The sequence below is a fragment of the Xenopus laevis genome, chromosome 5L (assembly GCF_017654675.1).
Source record: "Xenopus laevis strain J_2021 chromosome 5L, Xenopus_laevis_v10.1, whole genome shotgun sequence".
Classification (NCBI taxonomy): Eukaryota; Metazoa; Chordata; class Amphibia; order Anura; family Pipidae; genus Xenopus; species Xenopus laevis.
In genome coordinates this window covers 124,849,384-124,868,882 of record NC_054379.1, presented here as the reverse complement: position 1 = coordinate 124,868,882, position 19,499 = coordinate 124,849,384, and the positions used below count along the sequence as shown (strand labels likewise).

The window sequence follows — 19,499 nt, the reverse complement described above, 5'->3', positions numbered from 1 at the left end:
GGTGAATTGTCTGCTGTATGAGGTAATAAATAGTGGTTTATCTATTTTTTGATGTTTATTCGGTTCTTTCATTTTTAACATGTCCTCTCTATCTTTTTGTAAGGCAATTCTAAAGGCTCTCTCCAATTCCTGCATTCGATAACCTCTTGTCAAGAATTGGTCCCTTAAATTGCAGGCCTTGATGAGAAAATTTCGCCTAAGCCTGCAGAATTGTCCTGTTGGTACCCCTTTGAAGACATGTCTCGGATGACATGAGTCTCCATGCAACAATGCACATTCCTGCACATTTTTTACGATACACTGTAGTGTACACCTCACAATCTTTACTGGACATTTCTAAGTCCAAAAACTGTATACTTTTACTGTCAAATGTGCCCGTCCGTTTTCAATTTAAATCATTATTATTCAGTGTATCTAAATAATTTTGCCCCCATTGAGGTGCCACATGTCTGGAGGTAATGTGTCTGATCAAATTTTAAAAAATTGTGTTTCAACAAATATTCAATCGCATCTAATCTGAATAACTTAGTGACAGTGTCATTCATGCTGTATCGTTGTAAATTGTATCTTATTGCATGCAGACCCTTCACATGGGGTATACATGAGTATAAACTTGTCACATCAGCGGTTGCCCAGATATAATCTGGGCTCCACTGGAAATTTCTAAAAATTTGTAATACCTGTTTTGTGTCCCTCAGATATGAAGTAAGTCGTTTCACTAGGGGTTGTAGGTATAAATCAATTAATTCTGAAAGTTTTTCATTCAAAGAATTTACCCCTGATACTAAGGGTCTCCCTTTTGGTGGAAATATTCCTTTGTGGACTTTGGGGAGACGGTATAAATTGGTAACATTGGAAACTCTGGTACTAACAGGGATTTAATATCCTCCCCGAATACTGCTGAATCATATCCCTTTTCCACAATCTTAACCAGTTCCCTTCTAAATTGCACCGTGGGATCTACTTTTAATATTTGATAAGATGCGGTGTCACCTAATTGCTGCTCTGCCTCTTTAACATAATCAACAGTATATAGTACCACTACCAGTCCCCCTTTATCTGCTCTTTTAATCACAGTAGTCACATCATTTTTTAGGGTATGTAATGCTTCTAATTCTGTTTTGCTTTAATTTGATATGCATTTGTTTTTAGTGGTTTTGTCTGTTAGTTTAGTGAGTTCTAGTTCCACTACCTCTTGGAATGTTTCTACTGCATTCCCTCTTTAGTGTACTGGATAGAAATCAGACCTCTTTTTCAATTTAACCAAATACAGTTTGTTAATGCCCTCTTTATTAAATAAATTTCCTTCAGTTTAATTTCTTAGGGATTCTAAGTGTGATATAGTTACTTCTTCCCTGAAGTTCCAAACTACACTATGTTCACTGTTAGACTCGTGTGTTTGTATTTGTATAGCCTCATCACATTCCAACACTGTGGGAAATGCAATTTCTGCTGGTTTATGAATTTCTTTATCTAGAAAGAATTTTTTCAAAACCAATTTTCTCACAAAACGATTCACATCGAATAACGTTTCTAGTAAATTAAAATTAGTTGTCGGACTAAAGTTAAGACCTTTAGCAAGAAGTTGCATTTCTCCACTTGTTAGATTTTTATCAGACAGATTTAGTACATAATCCTCCCAGTTCCCCGTTTTTTGTGCAACTGATAGTTGCGTTGATCTACTTCTCTTGCGTCTCCTCGCTCTCCTCTTTCTTCTATTCGCTCTCTCTGGGACTGTCCTTTCGGTAAAAAATTGTCTCTGTCATTCTGTGTTGGCTTGTCTTTTAATGTCCATTTTTTCTGATATTGTTCTTCCTCTCTTTTCTTTCTTTCCTCTTTAGCTCCTTTGTCCCGTTTGTCATTAGCGAATATTTCGATCATGTGTGTCTCACGTTCTTTCTGTAATAAAGCAGAGAAAGAGGAGGAACCTCCGGAAGGATTTTTTCTTTATTCACTTTTCACTACCAGCAACTTTATACGTCACAGTTTACCTAGGACCCACTGCCACCTAGTGGCAAAACTAATTATACATTAGGGGGCACATATATACTAAGGGTCGAATTTCGACACTTGAAGTCGAAGTTTTTTTTGATCGAATATAGCCATATTCGATCCAAGTAAAATCGTTGGATCGATCGATAAAAAACCTTCGATTCGAATGATTTAATCGATCAATCGAACGATTTTCAAAAAAAAACTTTGACTTCTAAAAACTTAGCCAAATGTTGGCTATAAGTTCTAGGAGGTACCCATAGGCTAACATAGCAATTCGGCAGGTTTAAAGTGGCGAAGTGTCGAAGTCGAAGTTTTTTAAAGAGACAGTACTTCGATTTTTGAATGGTCGAATATTCGAAGGATTTTCAATTCGAATCAAAGTCGAATTTGGCCTATTCGATGGTCAAAGTACTAAAAAAATTACTTCGAAATTCGAAGTTTTTGAATTTGAAAATTCACTTTGAATTCACTTCGACCCTTAGTAAATGTGCCCCTAACCATTAACTTACCAATTCACATTTTGCCTCCTTCAGCATTTTACCAGAACTCCTGTAGAGACACTGGCTCAAAAATGAGTTCCCCTGCCTAATAGCAATAGTGTTTTTCTGCAATAAAACAGTATTTTTCCAGCCCAGTCTGTAAAATTAAAAGTTGGTAACAAGGAAGAAAGGTGACAAAGACAGTGTTTGGACATCCCACACATACACAGAGAGAACCTTTGCTTTGGAAAATCTGTTTTCTAGAATGAATGGCCTAAGCACAGTAAGCAGTATTAAGCATTAAGTATTGAGCATTAAGAACTATGGGAGATGCAATTCTTATATATACATAGATGTTTTTGGTCATTGAATCCCTGAAAGACGAAACATGAATTCTGCGGAAATTTCCAAAAAGAATGAGAGGTGAGCCAGGGATTTTGCATCTTCACAACTGATAGTAGTTGGTCCCCTCAAAGACTTATCTCTAATAATTCTGTGTTGGTATTGGCTTGCTGGGAGGGATATTCTGATATCTCTTGGTAAGCATACCATAATCTCTGAATGTATTACGCTGATACTGCTGTACTGATGGATTTGTCTTTTTCTTATTGCTTTTGATACCGATGGAATTCCTCTTCAAGAATGTATATATTTTTTATAAACCAGCCATTTTTATTGCTGATAAGAGCTATATAACTGAAGTTCTTTTGTGTATTTTAGAAGTATGCGTTTAGAACGTTACAAAGAGATTTTATTATTTTATGTTGCCTGCAGTTATTCAACACTCAATAACAAATACTAGCATATTCCCTCTCTATGAGAGCCCTATGAAGTTCAACTGTTGCCCATCTTTTACTATTCATCCACACAGTTTCCCACCGAGGACCTCTCAGTTTTCAGGGATAACGCACTGTTTAGCACAGGGAAAATAAATATTCTATGAAATGCTTCTTCTTCAAAGAACAGAAAGTAAATTACATGGTTTAGAAAGTAAAAAGGGTTGCGACACTGGTTTATTGCATTTTGGTTGATTTGATAGCAGGCCATTATATTTACAAAGAAGAAACTGTTCCCCATAACATCCATAAATCGATGTTGCTTATTTGTGATGTACATGAATAGAACAGAACTGTGTGCCTATTTAATGTTAGTTTCATTATCCTCACAGCAGAAGTGCTTGTAAGTTTCCCAAGTAAGGTGTATATTTATGTCAGTCCTTAAGCAAAAATTATACATTATTATCACAGCTCTACATTCACCAGCCATTTTCAATCGCTGAGCATTGCCTACATTTAGTTTTTTTCAAGGCTCAAATTAGCCTATTTCTGTACAAGACTATGCAGTCCAAATTCAATTATACATGATGCCAGCAATCACTTTCAAAAGTGCCCTTTTAGGTATATACTTTTCAACAAATACACTCTTTTGACACAAGCAAATGCATGTCTGGATTATATTTAACAAAACTCCCTCGAGAGGTGACTGTTGAATCACACTAGGGCAATAAAAGCAGGAACAGTCTGAAAGTTTTATAACAATCAATGAGTTTGGGGTTTGTGCATTAGCAGTTACTGTGTTTGAAAATAAAAACAGCTATTGCTACCATGCATAAAGTGAATATTATTTTCAAATCCTTTGTGAAACCACTGCTGGTGTAAGTGTTGCAGTTTTGTTCACAAGTTCATAAAAAGGATATTGATGAGCTCAGCGACTAGCAGCATAATTAATATAGGGATACAAATGGAGGCTTCTAGTACAGGTATGGGATCCTTAATCCTGCAACCCGTTATCCAGAATGTTCCGATTTGCAGAAAGGCTGTCTCCCATAGACTCCATTATAATCAAATAATCCAAATTTTAAAAATGATTTCCTTTTTCTCTGTAATAATAAAACAGTACCTTGTACTTGATCCCAACTAAAATATAATCTTTACTGGAGGCAAAACTAGCCTATTTTGGTTTATTTAAATGTTTAAATGATTTTCTAGTAGACTTAAGCTATGAAGATCCAAACTACGGAAAGACCCATTATCCAGAAAACCTCAGGTCCCGAGCATTCTGGATAAATGGTCCCATACCGCTATTTTTTTTAGAAAGGATGCAATTATAATTTGTAAAGAGGTCAGTTCAAATAATTATTTGGTGGGTGCTTTTTTACAGGTAGGTAAAAAAACAAAAGATCATCTGTTGTAGAAGGAAGACATTTTCAACTTCAACATAAATGTCTTGGTGTAAGTACAGTATGAATTATGAAGATACCTGTCAGACGTGGTTTTGAATTCCGGAAAGATCCCTTATTTGGAAAACCCTAGGTCCAAACATTTTGGTTAACATGCCCCATATCTGTTTATTTCAGTCTTTGAGCTCATGAGAAAAATGGGGTAAAGCTCTGATATTGGAGGATTCTGTTTTTCCTATTAACAGCAATTTTTCATTTTCAGGCTACTACTGGCCTCTCTGATTTTGAAAACAGGAGCAGACAATAGCATTAGGGGTACATTCAGGCCCGGACCGGCAATCTGTGGGTTCTGGCAAATGCCAGAGGGGCTGCTATAAGGTGCCATAGAAAGTGAGTATTTAGTGGGCTGGTGGGGGCTGTTTGGGCCCCTGTGTGGACTGATTGGGCCTCTGTGTACCTGAAATGCCAGGGCCTATTTTAATTTTCAGTCCAGGCCTGGGTACATTGTAATAAAATAGTATTAAGAGAGGCGGCATTCAGTTTTATTTAACAAAAAATATAATTTTTACACAGTGAATATTAAATATTAAAACTAAAATATATTGTTCTGTTAATGCTATGATTGAATTTAGTATTTGTTTGTTGGTGAAAAGCTAATATCACACCAGCAGTGTTCTTCCAGATCCTGGAGCAAATTTGTTATTGGACTGACCTCTGATTCTATTATTGACCAAAGAGCTCCCTGATGTTTGTTCTGATTCTGTGAGAATATCTGTAAACTAAAATCCCTTATTCCTCTTGGAAGCCCCTTCCATAATCAATATTTTTATTAAATGGTGTTTTGACATGTCCTATCTGCATGTGCTGGAGTTAATGCTAATGCAGTGATAATGCTACCCAAATCAATATGAGAAATCCCTAAATAAGAATCCACCCTTTATCATTCATATAAGAAAAAGCAAATGCATAAATTAATCGTCTAACATAGCTCTGTTCAACACATTACATTAAACTGGCTAATTGTTTCTCATACCACATGTTTTACATAGTAACATAGTAAGTTAGGTTGAAAAAACACACACATCTATCAAGTTCAACCTTTTTACCTATTTTAATCTGCCTATCTGCCAGTTGATCCAGAGGAAGGCAAAAAAAACCCATCTGAAGCCTCTCCAATTTGCCCCAGAGGGGGAAAAAATTCCTTCCTGACTCCAAAATGGCAATTGGACTAGTCCCTGGATCAACTTGTACTATGAGCTATCTTCCATAACCCCTTCTTAAGCCATCCAATACTTATTATAGTTATCTAATGTATCAGCCAGTACAACTGGTTCAGGGAGAGAATTCCACATCTTCACAGCTCTCACTGTAAAAAAACCCTTCCGAATATTTAGACGGAACCTCTTTTCTTCTAATCGGAATGGGTGACCTCGTGTCAGCTCAATGGAGCCCTAATATAACCCTAGAGCTGTAAAAATCCATTGATTCCATCCAGCCTGCAGGCCTCCATTTGGACAGCACAAGGAATGCTGCTCATTTAAAGTTAAAATACATAAAAAGACGTAAAAAAAATCCAGCCACTCAAGTTATGTGATATGTTTTTATTTTCTACATCGAGAACACAGTATTGGTCATGATGAGATGGTATATTGCCATGAGATATATTTTCCAGTGAGAAAATTAAAAAAAAAAATATATATATACAGTATTACAGTTTTGCAGTATGCTCTCATAATTATCCATCTGTGCATTTACTTGGCAGTTGGGCTTTATAAAATGATGTTGATATATTTATAAAGAACATTTCTACTTTTTAAAAGCTGCATCAAATGGCTAATTATCTACAATGATATATATATACTATATATATATATACTATATATATATATATATATATACACATATATATATATATATATATATATATATATATATATATATATATATATATATATATATATATATATATATATATATATATATATATATATATATATATATATATATATATATATACCACCTGTCTCCTAAGACGATACATTGTTTATAAGCCCTCAAACTAGAATTTAAATTTCATAAAATCCTATAGCTATGTAGTGGGGTAATAAAGAATAATTTATAACATTAACAACCGTGCATACCTGCTGCCTGTAGATTCTGCACATTTGTCTGCACCTACAAGTTCCTAGCTGTCACTAATACTGTCACACCTAAGGGCCACTCAGCAAACTAGTTAAAGCATAGCTATATGTTTGTGATGGCAACACAATTATAGTGATAAACAGTATTTGAGCTTCCCCTTGTGGGGAGCCGACTAGACCTCCTTTTTCCTAGGCATCTACTGATAGGCTGGACTTTCTATACTTGGGAAAGAGCAATTCTGGGTCTATTATAATATGAAAATGAAAATGTCAAATCTTGGGAATAAAGTAATATAGGTCTCAAAGTGGGTGCCAGGTTATTGCAACCAATCAAAATATTGCATTCAAACTTATGAACAGTATATGCTACTTCATAATTATATGATAGAGGTGGTAGAGCTATGTCAAGAATGATGGATTGTAAGAATTATGATAATTGGCTTTGTCAGATATTGTAATAAATCATAAATCCACAGTGCCAAGCAGCTGCAGCAAATGCTAATTAATTTTATCATGCAGGGAAACAGATATTATTTGTCTGTCATTGGTCAGGCAACATCGTGCATAGAGTGTACAGTTTAGGGCAGGTGTGGGTGGCTCTACATACGTTGTTCAAATAGAAGTCCCAGCATCCCAACAATGGCCATATAGTCCAACATTGGGCCAGATATAATTCAGTGAGAATCACATGAAAACTCATGGAGAAGATTCGATTTGAGATGCAATTCATTTCGGAAAAAGTCATCCCAGTGTTTATTACCTGAAAACTCTGTTGAAGTCTGTTTTCTGCTTTCACATGATAAACCATGAGATCATTTTTTCTCACTGAATTGAATCTAGCCATCTGGCCAACACCATGGGCGGCCCATTACTAGGAGTAGAGAAGAAACCAAGAAAACCAAGTAAAATAAGGAAGTGTGTGGTATGACAAAATTGGTTTGTTTACCATTCGGTAGAGGAATCTTAGAGAGAACATGACAAAATACAGTATATATATATCCTAATCACTAGAATGATACTAAAATAGCCAAAGACAAAATAACAATACATAAAATAAAAAATACTTTTTATTATCAGCATTAGATGGATTCTTCTACCAGGCAGGCAGGAAATAGTCACTGGTAATTGAGTCAGGAAGCCTTCAGATTGTGAAGGCTTTATTTTCCCCACAAAGCTGATGGTGTTGAATATATTTAATAGTTTTTTGCATTGATGGAAATAAGATGTGTTTTTATTAACCTTAAATTCCTGTCTTTGCTCAGAATGAGAACATATTTATGGTAGAGCTTTGCAAATAGCTTTGCTGATTGCAAATTAGCCTGAATTGGTGAAAAAAAATCACGCTTCTTGAAATCTACCTGTAAGAAGCTGAACCTACTAGCTACAACTACATTTCTGCAAAAAACAAAAATCTACTCTGATATGAGATGCTACCATTATTTTTTATTTCTGCCTATAGTGATGCATGTTTTTAATCAGCAGTGCAGCGCCAAGCTGTATTTCAGTTTCTTTTTCAGTGATCAGGTGCTTTATGGTCTGTAAATGAACATGTGAGGAGACTGTCAATAAAAAGCCATTTGCAGATTTAAGATAGAATATTAAATAACTACATACACACACTTCGTAAGTTCGTAACCATTTATTTACCAACAACACTCGGATGGGATTTCATATGGCAGCACAAAATGTTATTTGCGGCTTAAGCATTGGATACACGCCTAATAAATATTTATACTTTTTCTTGGCTAAATGAAAAAGGTTTGCTATTACATTAATCATAAATTCATCTTCCTGTGCTAGCCTGACGTGCTTTGTGTTGTTTCATTGAGCACCTCACCGAACTGATCTCATCTCACGAAAGTGTGAGTCATACTAACCAGCCAAGCACATCAATTTCATGTTTTCGTGGAAGGGAAAATCTCAGAAGTCTTAATGGAGCAGACAGTTTCTAACCATCAGTATTAGAATTTATGAACACTACATTCTAAAATGTCAGTAAGGGATAATTAATGTGACTACATCATCCTTTGTACAAATATCAAAGCATTTCAAATAATCTAAACCTAATCTATATGGCTCTTCAATATTTAGCTATGTGTCCATCAAATCACAACCAATCCATAATCCATCCATAATTTGTAACTGAATCTTGGATTTGGCATGTAAATGCTTTTGCATTGTGCTATAATAGTGGAGATAAGGCAGGAGAGTCGCCATAGCAGACTGTCCTATATAAGGGAATGAATTGTAAAAAGAAATGTAGGTGGCTGTGGTACTGGTAATGCAAATAAATAAATAAAATTAGAGGGCAATACACAGTAGCGTACCTAGATACAGTATTACTGGGCCCCACAGCAAATTGGCCCCAAAAATGTCTAGAGGTTGACCTGTTTTACCAATATGTATTGAAATTGGATATGAATTAGGGCCTCATGGGGCCCCTATACCTCCTGGGCCCCCCTGCAGCTGCAGGGTCTGCTTCCTCTGTAGTTACGCCTCTGGCAATACATATAAACATTAATACATACATGTGCAGGTTTTCCTCTGTTTTGTGACAGTTACTTTTCTGTTTGGGTAGTGATTGGGGCATATTAGGCAAACAATTTTACTCCAGACTCTGTGAACAACCCTCTTTTTTGGTGGCACTAATGCAGTTATCAGACCTTCCCAGCAAATTTACTTATAAATAAAGGTCTAAAGCCAAGAGCTGCTGGATGCAAGGCAGCCCTGTATTTACAATCTGCCATAGGACAGGTGGTAAGGAAAGAGTTCCTTAAAGGAGAAGGAAAGGTTAAAACTAAGTAAGCCTTATCAGAAAGGTCCACCTAAATATACCAGTAAACTCATGAACAAGTAGGGCTGATCTGAGTCCCCTATCAAAAGAAACACAGCATTTCTTTCCTTCTATTGTGTACATATGGGCTTCTGTATTAGGCTTCCTGTCTTCAGCTTAAACCTCCTTGCCCCGGGTGTGAGCATGCTCAGTTTGATCTTCTCCCCCCCCCTTCTCTGCTGTAATCTGAGCCCAGAGCTATAAGTGAGCAGGGAAAGACTCAGGCCGGAAGTGATGTCACACCAAGCTAATACTGCAGCTGCTATCCTAAACAAACAGAGAGTTTCTAGAGCTTTTTACTCAGGTATGATAAAACATTCAACAGAATAAATATATCATTCTAGCTTGCACTCTTGCAGCTAATCTATTGGCAATAAAATGCCTCCATAGCTTTCCTTCATTTTTAAGACCCTGTGCCTACCGGTTATCCCTGTATCTGTATTTATGGAGGAAGTGCCAGAGTACAGAGCTACTATGGTGCTAAGCTTGTTTGCTCTTAGCCATATTCTTTTCCCTTTTTTTAAAAAGCTATTGTTTCAGAGCATGAGAAAAAAAGTATATAAAGTATTCTGCTTTATATCAGCAACCAGAGTAAACAAATATCCACGATAATGCTTTAGGGTTGACTTTTCTTTGGGTTTTATCATTCATATTATAAAGTCAGTTTTTTCAGTGGAGAAAGGCTGTTTTAATATGCACTTAATATGTTTATGAATTTTACCTAGTTAAATAAATCATATTTTGAGTTGGAGACTGCTCAGAGTAAAGGGTTCTTTTTGTCATTTCAATTGTCATATTGTGTCCATCAATCAAGAGTCAATACAAGTGGCCATTAAGGTGCCCTTAGTCCATTCCCTAACATTAAGAATATTGTGAATTGCTTTCATTCATACTGCTGCATTAGAAATGATACTACTGCTGCAAAGCAAGCAGATAAGTTAGGATAATTAGAAATTTGCACTTTGCAAGGCAGACTACTATTAGAGAAGCTCAGGAGAATAAACTAGAGTGATAGTTGTGTGGAGACATTATTTCTGTGCACTTGCTTTAATTGTCCCCATCGCCCTCCCTTTTCCTATAAGCTTTGTTTAACAGTTGTATTTCTTCTTGATAGCTGTCTCTCTCCATATGCTGCTTTTTACTGTTTTGCCTGTGAGCCTCAACTGTATCTGGAATGGAAATGTTAATGTCGCTGTCAGGGTTGTTTGTAGGAATGAAGAGTGAGTAGGAAGCCGTTTCTCCTAGGTCACATGAGACAAAGCGATTTTCTTTCCTTGAGTAGCGAAGTGAAGGAGACCTGGCTTGAGTTGAAGATTGACTGATATTGCTTATGATTGAAACAGTGTCCATGGCTTCTTCATTGTCACAGATTTCAAGGACTTCCAGGTGGATCTTTACATTTGTGTCTGGAAACTGGTTTGGGGAATCCTCCTTGTTTGGCTCATGGCCCACACTTTTCGATCGGTATACCTCAATCTTCTTAGATGTTGGTGTTATCTTTTGTCCATCACTGCTTACCTCATAGGTCGATAGGGAAAGGGTTTTACCAGTGGGTGCATGAAGTGAAACGGTTCCTTGGAAAGCACACAGAGGAATAGCCAGAGCGCCTCCTGAACGCTGAAAAATAAAATATTGATAAATTAAGTTTAGAATATAGGAATAATAATTTTACTTTAAAGGAGAACTGAATCCTAACTAAAGAAGTAGGCTAGAAATGTTGTATATTATGTTTTGGACTTCCATACCAGCCCAAGGCAACCACAGCCCTTTAGCAGGGAAAATCTGTGCCAGTGAAGATGCCCCAGTAGCTCCCCATCTTTTTTTCTGCTGATTAGCTGCACATGCTCTGTGCTGATGTCAAATACCTGAGCTCAGGGGCCAACTCAAAATATACTGTACACATTGACTATAAATGTCACAATATAAGGCTCATTAGTAATTAATACAGATAATTACTATATTATAGCACTGGCACTCCAGTGCTTTGGAGATTTTGCACACTGCCCAACCATACTAAATGACCAACTGGGTGCCTGAAATGAAGTGGAGATCATTAACTGTATTGTGTTGTTACTTTAGAGTTCCTCACACAAGTCCCTGTAACTACTTCCTTACAGGATCTGTCAAAAGAGGAGGTGAAAACTCTGGCTTTGCAATTCAGGAAACGGGGAGCACATTTATTTTTTTCCAACAATGCTTGGTATTTCTGGAAACTGCATGATATTCTTTAAGCCTTTGTTGGGGCAGTAGCTCATTAAGGCCACATACCTCAATGTATGTTAAAAAAATCCATTCTACTTGTGTTTATATAGAGGCGTGGGTCATGCTTCTGCTGAAGGGCTGTGCATAAAGAGCAATAGGAGATGTATTTGTAAGTTCTGCCATTACTGTTATGGTAGTTACAGCACCCAGGTATCAATATACTGTTAACAACATAGAATTATTTGTGTATACTGTAAGCTACTGTGAACTCACTGTATGTTAAGGGGAAAATTAATGAGATCCTTAGTTTTATAAAGTGTAGTTTTTCCATTTCTATGATATCTGTCAACATCATCCAAAGGGGTGATGCACCATGCTGGGCCAACTTTGCTTTTAGTTGCTTTGAACACATTCTGTGCAGCAGACTGTAGAATATAATGCACTGACCCAGAAGTACTAGCGTGCCAGCTACTTAGATTCTATATTTCTGGTTACGGTGATTCTATGGGGATGGGGGTTCCTAGGAACTTGTATTCTAGATCCTGCTTAACTCAGAGGCACAGAAAGTTTTAAATAATGTATGTACTGTATCACATTTTCCCCCATTCGTTTGTGTTTTAAGTGTGCCTTTACAAATACAGTATGCTGCTAGAAACGTATTGATTTCTTCCAGATCCTATTGCATTCCCACAACACTAATGCTATCATTTTGCTATTGTAGAATCTACTGCAGAGCTTAAATCATCTTAAGTGAATATTTTAATGCAGCTTTTGTCATAAGGTAACTATATTTCTAATTGAATTAAACTTAAGAACAAAAGCTTGCCACATATGCCAAAAATGGATTCATGAGCAAACAGTTCAGAAATGCCATTATTATAAAGCATGTCTAATGTTATTAGAGCCAAGTAACTGGATCTTAATTGGCACTTTGGCTTTCAACGTATTTCTCTGTCTATATTAAAGCACTTACAAAAAAAAAACAGTTAGCTAATATTTCAGGTATTAATAAACTGCAGATTTGATTGAGGACTGCGGGAATACTGTTAGCGGAAGTATTTGATAGACAAAAACAGTCATTTTCCATCTGGAAAGGAAGCATGTAAAGTTCAAAAAAGGCCATTTTTGGGCCTTTACACACTGTCTTTCTGCAAAATAGAATCTGTATTCCATATCGGAGGAAAGAGACCTGCAGTTGTCCCCATTAATGCATCACTATCTGTATTTAGCAAGTCATATAATACTGAATGGATGGCTCAGCAAAGCAATTTACTTTGTGCCACTTTTAGGGCAATGGGACACAGGGTGTTATAGTTTGACAAATCTTGGCTACTGAGGGTGACAAACCATGTCCAATGTACTATTGCCCTTTGGAGAAGACGTGAGTAGTATGTATGCTTGAGTATTTTATTTATACAGTGGTACTTGTGCATGCACTGATCTAAATTAAAACAATATAATAATAGAATCAACAGCGATCAATACAATTACAGAATATAAATAAGTATATTAATACATTTGCATTGAAATGGGAGGAGGTCCCTGCTCAGTAGAGCTTGCAATTTCAGAAAGTTAAATTGATACATATGACACATATACTGTATATTCATATCTAATCACTTGTGTGTGTTTCAGTGAACCATGGGACATCATCAATGTGTGGCCTTTACAAAACTGCAACATCTGGGCTTTACAAACACTGCTTGCTCTAACACTATATACATGCAAAATAACTCTAATTATTCTGTTGTTCTGGACATATTACTGATCTTCATGTTGTATATTGAGGTATATTTAGATTTTACACATCGCATGCCACATCTTACACATCTTACCTTTTTGCAGTCCACTGTCCACTGTCCCCTGACTACACCTAATTGGGTTAATCCTGATGGACAATAGAGATTGAGCCACACCCACTTATGGCCCATGAGAAGCCAGAGCTCCCTTTGTATAGTGGAAACAGTGAACGATACCAGGGAAGCTTTGATGAAGGTCCAGGCCAGTGGTCCCCAACCTTTTTTACCCATGAGTTACATTCAGATGTAAAAAGTTAGAGAGCAACATAAGTTCTAAAAGTCCTTGGGGTGCCAAATATGGGCTGTGAATGGCTATTTGGTAGCCTGGCAGACTACAAGAGGCAGTACACCTGTTTTTTATGCAACCAAAACTTGCCTACAAGCAAGGAAATCTACTGGGAGCAACATCCAAGGGGTTGGTGAGCAACATGTTGCTCTTGAGCCACTGGTTGGAGACAGGGCAAAGGCACAAAGGCACAGAGGGTACAAGTGTACCGGGCCTGAAGGGGCGCTGTCAAGGGGGGCCCGGCTCTTTCGAAAAGTGCAGCACAGCCGCACCCCCCTTGACAGCGCCGAAGCTTTGCCGCCCTTGCGAAGTTTCGAACCCCCGAAAAGCCTATGTCCCGAAGCGTGAAAAGACCCGAAGTCACGAAAACAGCCGATATTGAAGTCCTGAATCAACGAAAAGACCCAAAGTCAAGAAAACAGCCGAAACTGGAGTCCTGAAGCGGTGAAAAGACTCGTACGGGGCCCTGTGATTTCTAATGGTGGTCCTGGTTGGAGATCACTGGTCTAGGCTGTTGTTCATAAAGGAGACAACTAACACAGAGACCACTATTCTTTATGTCTTTAAATGATCATGTTTGATTAACAAATATTTCTTCCTTTCATGTTTAATTTGTTTGCAAAATATTACATAACAATGGTTTAATAACAATGGTAAGAAGAATTACAATATAAACATGAGACTTGAATAAGGGTGGTAAGAAAAGCTAAATAGTAAAAGGAAAGAATGTAGATGTAGCTAGAATCAGATGGAACAGAGTTAAATATACTGTATTACCTACAAGTATGAAATAAAATGTGACATATTAATCTGAGTGGCTAAGCATAACTGGCAAGCAATTTCTAAGTTATATGAAAAATATCCTTAAAGGTTTTGTAGATAAAGGTTTTGTAGATATACAACCAGCAACATATGCAAAGTGCAGATTATAAAACCACAAAAAAGATTACAATGGTACATTATTATCGAGGACAGGAAGAAAGCTGATACATGGAATATATTATCTTCTCCTCTACCATGCAAACTGAATGTTTACAATATACAAATCAGAATATGTCTGTTGATACCACTGGAAAAATTTAATAGGATTGTAAAAAGAGCAACCCTCCAAGAATGCATTCACCTAAAGTCCCTAAAGCTACAGTAGGATCTGATAAGGAGCTTTTTCTTGGAATTTTTTTTTTGCTAGGAATTGCCCCAAAAACAACATCTTTAGAGGTTTTAGAGGTATTTGTATTTTTTAGCTCGTTATTTTCCATTCGTACTTTTTTTATTTGGATCTTTAAATAAATTCCATGACATTTGTAGCTATGAGTTTGTGAGTTACTCATAGTTTCAAAAACCTCTAAAATCCAACCTTTGATAACTAGGCCTCCACATATGTGCTACAAAAATATTGCTCCTGTCCAGAGAAAACTGCATTATGAAGGGTACCACCAGATGATTTATATTATTCAGTCTGCTATGACAGCCATAGTTAAAAATATTTTTAGAAATCTTTATAGACTTTATTATGCTGTAGTTCAATACTCTATGATAAAGTACTCTATGATAAAGTGCATGGCAGATATATAGATATTGTCCAATATATTTCAGGTCTGTAGCTGGCTATTAAGGGTTAATTTGCAGCAATACACCATAAGATATAAAGTACAGTTATGATTAAGAACATATCAAATCATACAGGTCTTATGTGAGAATGTAATTACAAGTTAGGGCCAGGAAAATCCAGTTGATGCAAAAAAGCTACTGTAAAGCTCTAAATGCCTGCAATAATTTTTGGAGTAGTAAATGCACCAGGCTATAGTAGTAAACATCTGGGAGGGTAGTGGGGATTCCTGATTTTAAATCACATTAGCTGTCTGCCCGAATTGAACACCGGACTAAAACCATGGCCTTTACGCCTTTACACTTGCCCCAAAAATACAATATACAATATGGACTTTGGACACAAGCTCAACATAATAATCATAAATAGACCCGTCATATTATCCTTTATTGACAGTTCTAGAGTCTTAAACTTTATTAAAATTTTGGATTTATTTGAATTTAATTATCATTGCTCCCAGCATAAATTAGCTGCAGGTATTATGAAGAGCTTGGACTGAATGTTAAAATGTAGGTACTATTCGACCTTTCACATGCCTTAATGTTATCATCTTCTTAAAAGAACTATAAAACAAAAAAAATTTCAAGTGTCACCTAAATGATATAGTGTAGAGCCCCATACTCATCAAGGGGTGCCATCATTAGGATTTCCAGCAGTATAGAACCAATGTATATAAGCAATCCGACACGATCTCCTCTTAATGAAGTGACTGTTAATATTACATATGATAACACCATAACACCAGCATTCTGAGGAAGATCCCTGCGTGGATTGAAATGTTGATGTTATGATGACTTTATAAATTATTGCCACTTTAGGAATTAGATATAGAGAAAGAGTATTTCTGATTGCTTATCTTTTTCTTGAAAACCTTAATAATTAGCTGCTGTTCACCTAGGAGACATACCTACAAAAATTCTACAGAAATCAGATTATATGTATATGTATTAAATACCCCTCTCTAGACACTGTTGAAAAAGCACATACAGTATCTTGGGTCCATAAATATGGAAACGAGTTATTCTAAACACCAAAAATTGTAGTAGGTACTCCAGGACTTCTCAAGAATCGCTTACTTCAAAGTTTCGGTTAAAATGGTCAATTTTATTTAGCCATCTGATTGCAAGAAAATGTCTGACGCGTTTCATGTCTATGCACTTCCTCAGAGACCTCAACCTTCATTAATATGCACGAGATTTAAAACCAAAGTAGCCCTCCCATAAAATTAACATATTAACCAAACAGGTCAAAACAATTAAGTTAATCATATTTAGGGGGTTATTTATCAAGGTCTGAATTTATCTCAGTATTTAGTATTTAGAAATCCGAGCAACTCTGATTTCCCAAATGGACCTTATTTATGAAAAAAAAGCCTGAAAAAATAGGGTCAGGCAAACTTTTTTCGTAGTTTTCGGACTTTTTTGCGCCGAAACCATGAACTCATTGGATATCAGTACGGACATCAGTGGAGACACTGGGACCTTCCCCATTGACTTATACAGGACCTTGAGAGCTTTTAGATGCCGGGGTTTCGGATTCAGAGTTTTTAGACCATCGGCTTTAATAAATCTTGAAAAATTCTTAGTTTTTTTTTTCCTCGAGGTTCGCATATTCGGAGCTTGATAAATAACCCCCTTTATGTCAAGGAACAGTTCATATGGTGTCAAAAATATTTCATATTTATACATGTTTTTTACATTTTACATGTACATCAAATCTATTCTAATATGCAACTTTGTAATATATATCCCTCCAGAAAACACATTTTTCAAACATAAAGGGCACATTTACTAAGGTTCGAATTTGGAAGTTAAAAAACTTCGAAATTCAACCATCGAATTTGATACTTCGATAGTCTAAGTATTTTTTCGATCGAAAATGGGCGTTTTCGATCAAAGTAAAAATCATTCGATCGATTAAATCATTCAAATCGAACGATTAGAACGATTTTACAAAAAAATACTTTGACTACTCAAAACTTGTTTATAGGAGGTCCACCATAGGCTAAACAGCAAAGGTGGCGAAGTGTCGAATTCGAAGTTTTTTAAAAAGACAGTACTTCGATTTTTGAATGGTCTAATTTGTGAATCTAATTTTGGCCTATTTGATGGTCAAAGAACCAAAAATTAATTTGAAATTCGAAGTTTTTGAATTTGAAAATTCACTTCGACTCTTAGTAAATGGGCCCCATAAATTTAATTATAAAACAATTAATTGTAGCGATTCCCATACATATAAATACACTCTTAAAATAAAAGCTTATATCAAACAATGAATTAAACCCTTGGGGAAGTTTGTAAATCCATTTCAAGAGTTATTTCAATACATTGTTTTTGGCAACCCAACAATCTTTAGCTATGGTATGGAAAGTGCATGACAATGGAAAAAGTTATTTTGCCTTGGACATATTGTATAGAAAGAGGTCTTAATGCGGAAATCCATTGATGGTAACTATGGGCAGACGGATACCCGTACATTATCTAATGTGGTTTGAATTTATTGAGCATCCTGGTGCCAGTTCTTTCATTTGTCTCACTTGTTTAATGGTTAATTTTCTACTGTTCTCTTTATTGTTGGCCTGATCCTCTCTTTTCTTTTGTTTTCTTTATCTCTGCAACTCTTGTAATCCAAGTTCCAATTTCCTCTTCTTTATCTATGCTCTGCACTGTACATTTTTAACTATAAATGCTCTGCTTCCTTATATGCCTGCCTTATATGTATACAATTTGTCTGTACAGTTATGTGATCTGTTATCCAGAAACCCATTATACAGAAGTTTTCCAATTATGGGAAGACCATCTCCAATAGACTACATTTTAATGAAACAATTAAAAATGTTTTAAATTATTTTACTTTTCTCTGTAATAATACAACAGTGCCTTATACTGAATCCTAAATAATATATAAACAATCCTTATTGTTGGCAAAACAATCCTATTGTGTTTAATTAATGTTTAAATGATTTTTTTAGTAGGCAAAGTATGCTGATCCAATTACAGAAGGACCCCTGAGTGTTCTGGATAACAGGTCCCATACCTAGACATATTATGGTATATCACTTATGTTTTCATTTTGTTTTGTGGAATAATAAAAAAAATTTACACAGCAATATGCATGCAGTAAATTCATTAATATTACAGGAAACGCTCTACTCTGGTTGGCTCAGAAATATTTTACTCAACCAAAAGGTATGGGCTAATAGAGCCCGCACTCCAGTTGGGGGTAACAGTAATTTTTTTGAAAGTACAGGGAGCTCCCTCCTGCTATATAATGCAGAGGAATAAACAGCTTCCAGGCAGTATTTTCAAACTGCAAGTGTTCTTTTTATTAGCAGTGTGAACACTACATGTTTCGGATACTAGCCCTTTATCAAGTGTGTATGGTGAACGGTATTATGGAATTAAATACCTATGGGATTAATCTTTTTTTTTTTCTTCTTCCTCTCTTCTCTCTGGTAAGCTAGCCCTTGTGATTCATGGAGCTCCTGCCGTGTAAGTAAAACAAATTATACAATGTATATAGGTCAAGGTGACTTTTTGAATGAAAAAAAATTTTGAGCTATTTTGTGTGTACTTATACTACGGAATAGTCCAAATTTATCATGTACTATCACTTTAAAAATTCGACGTCGACCATTCGCCATCTAAAACATGCCGAATTGCTGTTTTAGCCTATGGGGGACCTCCTAGATCCTACTTGGAGTCAATTGGTGGACTTTGAAAAATCAAGGTTTTTTTTTTTGGGAAAAACTTTGAATCAAATTCGATCGAATGCGCTATTCCTTCGATTCGTATGATTCAAATTCGGCTGAATATGGACCTATTCAATCGAAAACTGACCTATTCGACCAAAAGAAACTGCAACTTAATTTTGGTCAGTCTTTTTGAATTAGAATTTCGAAGTTTTTTCAATTCGAAATTCGACCCTTTATAAATCTGCCCCTTAATGTTTTACTGGTATCTACATGCTTCTCATA

At 36.1% G+C, this 19,499-nt stretch overlaps 1 protein-coding gene across 1 annotated transcript in view; it reads right to left on the bottom strand.

Annotated features, from left to right (window-relative positions):
• Positions 1–9,951: 9,951 nt before the first annotated feature.
• Positions 9,952–19,499, bottom strand: part of gpr149.L (G protein-coupled receptor 149 L homeolog) — a 48,478-nt gene continuing 38,930 nt past the window's right edge. Inside the window, exon 4 of the mRNA XM_018263775.2 lies at positions 9,952–11,244. Within this exon, the coding sequence (XP_018119264.1) occupies positions 10,675–11,244 (570 nt within the window). The 3' untranslated portion in view covers positions 9,952–10,674. The remainder of the gene's footprint in view (positions 11,245–19,499) is intronic.